Source organism: Microchirus variegatus (assembly GCF_963457635.1).
Source record: "Microchirus variegatus genome assembly, chromosome: 14".
In the NCBI taxonomy this organism is placed as follows: domain Eukaryota; kingdom Metazoa; phylum Chordata; class Actinopteri; order Pleuronectiformes; family Soleidae; genus Microchirus; species Microchirus variegatus.
Window position 1 is genome coordinate 19456455 of NC_139815.1, and position 7621 is coordinate 19464075.

The following is a 7621-nucleotide window of genomic DNA, read 5'->3' on the forward strand; positions in this document are numbered from 1 at the left end:
TAAATGCAAATAACAAAATAAGTCCATATTTCAAAATGTTTTTTGTTTTTGTTTTAATTGAGTTTAATGCAAAATCTGCGCATGCAAAACAACTCAGAATGTCTATGGCACATTAATAATTATGACATCATTATTATTATATGATAACAAGACCTGTATTCGTATTATTTATTTTTTGAACAGAAGGCTTCACAGTATAACGAATATTACATTTGAAATAGTTCATATAAAATTATTCCAGTACATAAGGGGGTCTGCAATTTAATTTCATATGGGCTCCTTATCTGAGAATAAAATGCCAGCTTTAATGTAGGTAATGTTATAGCATGGCTACAGTATTTATTATTATTGTTTGTCAAACAATGTGGTTTTCCCCAAAAAATCAAAAGTATCCTTCATGCAGTATGTACAGATGTAAACTGTTATTTGTTCCTAGCGTAACACAACCACAGCAGCTAATGCAGTGACATCATCAGGGATCAAGAGGGTGGGCATAATACTATTTTCATAATTCTATTTTCCGATGTGTGTATAAGTATGTTGGTATAGGTTTTTATATGATATGTATATATAAGTATCAGCAAAGATGTCAACAGAAAGCCTGGTTGATGAACTGAGAAGAACACAAATTAATGCAAAAGATTTGTACAGACAATAGTGTTAATAAGATTTGAATAACATAATAATTCATTTCTCTGGAGTTTACACAGTATAATTTAAACAGTTATAAGCACTTCATTTAATAAGAGTAATAAGAGCAAGTAATTATCCAATGATGAATACATATCTATTTCTTTTGTCTATGCATGTCATTGTTTTCCAGAAATTAACACTAACACCAACAGACAGAGCAATTATTGTATGTGTTATATATTCATTACAGTGTGTATATGACTAAATTAGTTTTTTGGTTATAAATACATCATAAGTGATTTGTGTCATTGTGGATCTAAAGATGTGACTTTTTCCTCTGGTGTTATGACAGTGTTTCACTGAAAGAAACACGCACTGTAATAATAAACGTTATCTGTCCCACTTTTCAACATTGAAATGCTGTACAATCAGAAGAATAGAACAGACGAGTTTGTACATTTGAAAAAATTAATCTATAAAAGCAATAGGCGGCCGACAAAAACCTGGGATTAAACCTGACGTAAAAGATATCAGTTCCATGGAGCATTAGATTTAAGTTGGTTATTCCTAAAGCACAGTAATATTAGATCACAGAAACAAGAAAACACACATCATTTACAATATGTATTTCATAAAGATAAAAAGGTACGATGTATCCTCATAGAAAAATACTTTGATCTTCTGTCTGCTCAGCTCCTCCCAAGTCAGCCATTTTCATGCTCATGATACTCATCATTGAGTCGGAGGTGAAGTCGGATCAGTGGTCATCACTACAATGGCCTGAAGGTGTGAGAAAGAAAAGCGCTGTAATGCTCACAACAAACTATTTTTCAGACATGATCTTAGATGTAATTTCCAGAACATTCAGGTGAGGAATGAAGGCTGGTTTGATCATGCAGAATGAATCCTGTTCTAACCTGGGCTCACTCAAACTGTAGCTGGACATTTGGCTCGGGAGCTGCTAGGTTAACCCTTAGTACACAGCATATCGGCTGCTTTTTTCCATTACTATGTTAAAACATACAGTACACTCTAAGAAATAAGAACAAGGGATCCTTCTACAAGGGCTGAGGTTCTACCTGGAACCATTTGCTTCTGAAAAACCCTTTCTTGAAAAAAGGGTTTGTGGTAACGCTAATAGTTCCAGTAAAAAACATGTTGATCCAGAGAACCCTTTAAAAGCCCTTTCCTGGATAAAGGATTTTAAAAGGGTTCTTGATGGAACCCTCCAAAAGGGTTTCAGGTGGAACCTTTATAAAAAGGTTCTACCTGGAGCCAAAAAGGGTTCTCCTATGAGGACAAGCCAAAGAACCTTATAAAGTTCTACTTAGCACTTTTATTTCTAAGAGTGTGTATACAGAGTCTTATATCCTTTTTTTCTAGCACAACCTAGGCAATCTGACCAACTATATAAACACACCTGAGCAAAAAGTACTCAAAATGTTTAAAATCGGAATTAATTTGTGAAATTTGAAAATACGTCACAGTTCAAAGTTCACTTTTTATGAACAAACAGAAAAGAAAAGCAGTCTATTTTGTGACTTCTGCACAATTATTGTCACGTTATATCACTACTAAAGATGCATTATAAAACAAATCATAACTATGACTTTGACAAATTTTGACCAACTCAGAGGTAGACAAAAAAAAACAACACTTTTTTTCCCAAGCCTGAATAAGTGATCTATAAACACACAGCCCCAGGATGTCCATATAAGGAGTTGTGCATTATTCCCACAGCAATTTACCATGGGTGCACCTGCGGCACAGATCTATGCCACGTGAGCACTAAGGATTAAGTTGCAAAAAAAAGACAGCAGCTTCAGACAATCTCTTATCAGTCTTATGATGTATGTGTTTTTAATGCATGTTGTTTTACCTGGCTCTTTGTGGAACGTAGGGCAATACCTGCCAGTGTTGACATCACAATGAAAATAATTACACCGACCACAGTGTAGACCGCAAAGATTATCCCCAAGACTTTTTCCATGGTCTGGACAAAGGGACAATAAAGGAGCAGGTTGTAATGCAGTCGGACAGATTGGGAAAAATAAAGATGTGTACAAAGGTAGTCAAAACTTGGAATAAAATTGCAAATTCATATTTTGCTTGCTTTTGTGGTTTGATATAAACATTATATGTGTCATGATTTGAGATGAGTGAAAAAAACAGCCCTCACAAATAACCACACAATCAATAATTACCAAGAAATGTGACCTCAACTCTCCATACTCTGTGGCATTGTAATCCAGAGTGTATAAGTGGTAGCTGTGGCTCTTAGTTATGTCAGACAGGATTATCAGGAAACTATAAACTGCCGCCAGCGCAGTCACAATACTCAGAGCCAGCGATGCGGTAACCTGATTTTCAAACACATTGAAAATCAACAATGTTGGTAATACTTTATACAACGTTGTGCAGAGGCAGAGTAATTATGTTTAATGGTTCAATTACAAATGAGAGAGTGAAACTTACGGATTTCTTCGTTGGATTGTGCTCAGTCAGAATGTACAGAATCCCGCATATGATGTACTGTTAGAGGAGAAGGAGGAGGAAAGCTGTTTCATTACCTATCTATCTATACGCCAGTGGTCAGCAATTGATAGTCAAAATTGTAGTGCATCAGATTTAGGGCTGCAACTCATGTTTATTTTCATTGTATTCTGTCAATCAGTTAATTAGTAGTTTCATAAAATCCACTTTTCCCCATTTGAGTTTGGCAATGTCGTCAAATTATCTTTAACTCTTTTACTCTGAGGGTCATGAGTGCTGAAACTGGAAAGACTAAAACTACCATTCTCTCACTCACATTCACACCAATTGTCACTTAATGGCGCTTTTTCACAACATAGTCCTGGCCACGGCCCAACTCAGTTGAGTTGGTTTTCCATTACAGTAAAGTACCTCCTCACTGTGGGCGAAGTCATCAAATGAGACTGCAGTGACTTTGTTTTACTCACACAGACGAGTGACTTGTAAAGCAGTTGTTTTCAGTGTAACTGAATCATTAGACTCAGTTAATTAATAAGAGAAGTGAAGTACTTTCTGCATGACTGGAGCACAGACTCTGTCTGACACAGTCGCTGAACTGAAATACAGTGGCAGGGTTTGTGATGCAAGCTCGCTGCTCACAGTTGCAGGCTTTCAGCAGTGCTGTCGCTAAATACACCAGACTCCTCGGTTAATTATTGAGATTTTAGACATTTCCGTGCTAAAAGTTGGAGATTAAAGGTCCCATATTATGCAAAATCAACTTTTTAATCATTTAAATCCTTATATTTGGGACTCTGGAGGTCCTATCAGACAGCCAAGTGTGAAAAAAAGATGACACTTCCGCTCACTGTTACGTCAAAATGCGCTAACTTCCTGGAATTGTTCTTGTGAAGCTCCTAAAAAACGCAAGAGTGCTGGCGATTGTAACGTTATCCAAAAACTGGAAGTCTGTGAAAAGTTCTATTCTTAGCTCCACAATGCAGCACAGAGTTCTACACAAATGTCCAGCCTCAGAGGATTTATCTGTCCAGTAGATACATGTTATATATGACAGCAATGTGCCTGCTAGAGCCTGCTAATGATCACTTTTTCAAATGCTAACTGCTGTTATCTCCCCATAACCTCGGTGGCTGATGTCATTTCCTGTCCCTTAAGTTTTGTTTTACTTTTTTTGTTTTTTTTTAAGTGGACCTACAGAGATACTACTAAACCTTGCGTTCTGAACAGGGCTGTTTTGGCAGGGTGGTTGAACTGCTGTGGTGCTTCATCCTTATGGTATTTTGACCAAAGCATGTTACAGACATGTTCATTAGGACACCAGGGAACTAGTTTAACTTAGACTTAGTCATGCATAGTATAGTATCGGCTCAGTTTGGAACCTCGCCAGAGCAAGTAGTAAAAAAAAGAAATAGGTACCAGGTACTATCGCTGACGGAAAAGTAAAGTAACTTGTGCTGAGTGGAGCTGTGCCAGTACCATGCAAAGGGCCATTAGGGTCCTATTTAGGGTCGTGCTTTCCACATCCCTGAGTGCAGAGAGGTTGATTAATTGCAGCAGCCCTACATCAGATTTCTTATATACAGGTATTGTTGATGCTTCACTACTCAGTGATCATCAACATCGGCACATTTCGTTTTGACTATTTAGAGGTTTTTCAGGCGCCTATTCAGAAACCATGTGGATATCGGATTGTAATAAACCTCCACCAACCAGTGTTCCCTGCAGGATGCCCGGTGGGAGTTCCATGTACGCAGGCAAATGCAGGTTGTCCCAGATCATTGCGATGGAAACGATAAAGAAAGATGTGCCCAAGACCAAAACAACAATCTGAAAGAAGAACAGACACAAAGATTAACATGACATTCTCAAGTTCTTTTCTATTTTAATGTCCAATTTCATGAATGTGTTTGTGTGTTTGTCTTACACCAACAACCTTGGGCTGCCCTTTAATGAAACGATGCAGAGGTTTGTTGCCTCCGACAGTGGTTCTTGGAAGAGTGGCATCAATCCCCTCTGATCTAGGACCACTCGGTGAGTAAAGCTGCACAGACATCTTACAGACCAATCAGACTGTTGTCACACTATTTACAGGGTAAAATAAAACACAATTTGCATTGTTATGTGGATGACAGTCAAGTTTATGTACCCTTAAAGCACAATTATCAGAGTGTGTCCACCACACTCCAAAGCATGGATGGAATTAACTTCTCTGCACCCCTGTAGATTTTCATGATTTTCCTTTATAAATCATTGAAATTTCAGTTAAATATATCATATAGGAGACAAACACAGTGATATTTGAGAAGTGAAATAAAGTATTAATGATTTACAGAAAGTGTGCACGAATTCCAAAATTAGGCATGTGCATAAATTTAGACACCACAAAAGAACAATTAACTCAATATTTTGTGCATCCTCCTTTTGCTGAAATAACATGCACATGCCTAATTTTGTTTTTAACACAAACACACTCACACACCCGCATAATCATTTCCTCTATTGTTTGGTTTTATTTTTTATAATTATTCTATTCATATTTTAATGTATTTTTATATGATTAATTATTAACAAACCAGTGAACACTAAGCTCATGCCAACGTTCCTCTACAAATACAGCTCCCATGATGCCCTGCTGTAAAAACCACTCGCAGAGACTCATGGGATATGATGTCATAAAAGCTCCGTTGTGTTTAACGTGTTTGAAAGTGTATATTTATATTAAGTATCCATACAACAAAGCGGCACACACTCGATTTTACGTTCGCCAACAAGCGTTTACCTCAAACTAACAAACAATACTAATAATTATGTGAGAAAACTTTCTCCTTTTTGTTTTGTTTTGTTTTTAAACCCCGTTTAGGCTACGATGCAAAACCCCTGACAACAGGAAACGTCTTTGAATGAGACGTTACTTCTAAATAAGCTCATAATAAAATGAGTACATAGACACAACTTAATACACAGTCATTAAAAATAAAAGCGTCAGACCTGGATCTGCAGTGCGCGGACGGAGCTGCTCAGTCACATCTGGGGAGCAGCAGATGTCTCATCACTCTCACGGCTGATCTGTGATCGGTTTGTGAGCGATGGTAAGTCGTTAAAACTGTAGCCGGACCTGCTACATGAACCCCTTCAGTGTATATTTATCGTATAGAAGGACATAACGTGAAGGAAACGATACAAGTCCTTGTGTTTTGAGGGGGACTACGTTATAGCGGCAACGGCGGAGGGATTTGTTATCAAAAGTGTCGTCTTCCAGTGTGAAGTGGCTCAGGTCCACCCACATTATAACAGTCCTGGAGGAAGTTTAAAATATGCTAATGTTTGTTAGCACTGCATTATGTAGTCAGATGTTTCTGGTAGTCAACGTTTATTCACACTCAATGGCCACTTTATGAATTAGTTGTTAATTCATATAACATGGGTGGAGTGGTAAACTCACTCTTCTTCAGCCAGGTGACTTCCACTCACTTTTGAGCAGCGCCACCATGAGGAGACATGAAGTAGTGATGCCCGGTGAGTGAAACTGGCAGGGACTTTCATTTATCCATTAATATATATATTAGTATTATATATTTGCCCTGGCGTATCGATTATTGTGTAAAAACAAAACTGTCAACCAAAACTATCAGACCTGACAAGGGAGCATTTTTGTGTATACACCTCACAAAGGTTTATTAGAGGTGGAATTCACTTTTGAGACTTTTCGTGTGCGTTTGTTTGTGTTTTCAGTTGTCCTCCATCATGCTTGCAGCTGTCTCGCTTTACTAGCACAATCTTGCTGTTGCTTCCGTCCGTCTTTGGCATTAAAACAAATCACTTCCTGTCTGCAGTGGGGGAGAGTCAGTGGGCAACGCGTGATCTAAACACCACTAAAACTGAGAAATACAGAGAGTTGTGTGGATGTTCAATACAATTTACATTTTACTTATATTCACAAGCTGTGCAGTACAGCTTTAAGATCATATGAGCCAAAACCAATGAAACGGACACTTTCTAAACTCCCAACAAGCTCAGGGAATCCCTCAGGAAGTGAGCACTATCTGACATGCTTATATAGCTTCCCAACCAGGTTGATTGTTCTCAGCTGTGTGAAAACACAGGTGCTGTCAATAACTCCTGATTAACAAAGAACTCTGGTTCTCTGTCCATAACAGCTAACATGCATTTCTTACCTTCTTTATTTCTTTATTTCATGTTGACAAAAAAGTATGAACACACAGGATTTTTGCTTTTAGAGTCAAACTTCCGCTTAGGAGGGTTTAGATGAGGATTCTCTCTGTGTGTGTGTGTGTGTGTGTCCAGAGAAGGTCAGGGGTAAAATGGAGAAGTGTAAGGAATGTGCTTCAGTTAAAAAGGAAGAGGAAGAGAGGGGGAACGAGAACAAACGTTCTGTTTTCTGTGGAACTGAGACAATCCAGCGTGTTATCCAGCATGTGTCCACATTCTTGAAAAACACGGATATATGTGTAAAAAAGGAGCTGTGTGAGAAAAC

The 7621-nt window shown here is 38.0% G+C and overlaps 1 protein-coding gene across 2 annotated transcripts; it reads right to left on the reverse strand.

The window, feature by feature from the left end:
- Positions 1-103: 103 nt before the first annotated feature.
- On the reverse strand, positions 104-6145 carry LOC310936785 (uncharacterized protein). Of its 2 annotated transcripts, none has more exons than XM_083900932.1 (7): positions 6115-6145; positions 5060-5207; positions 4837-4953; positions 3109-3165; positions 2838-2993; positions 2513-2626; positions 104-1413 (listed from the first exon to the last, which is right to left on the reverse strand). In XM_083900932.1, the coding sequence occupies exons 2-7, from the start codon at positions 5177-5179 to the stop codon at positions 1366-1368; spliced, it is 612 nt and encodes a 203-aa protein (XP_083757058.1). In that variant the 5' UTR covers positions 5180-5207; positions 6115-6145; the 3' UTR covers positions 104-1365. The 2 variants fall into 2 exon arrangements, with proteins under 2 accessions (XP_083757058.1, XP_083757057.1); XM_083900931.1 differs by having other exon boundaries at positions 5051-5207.
- Between the last annotated feature and the right edge of the window lie 1476 nt (positions 6146-7621).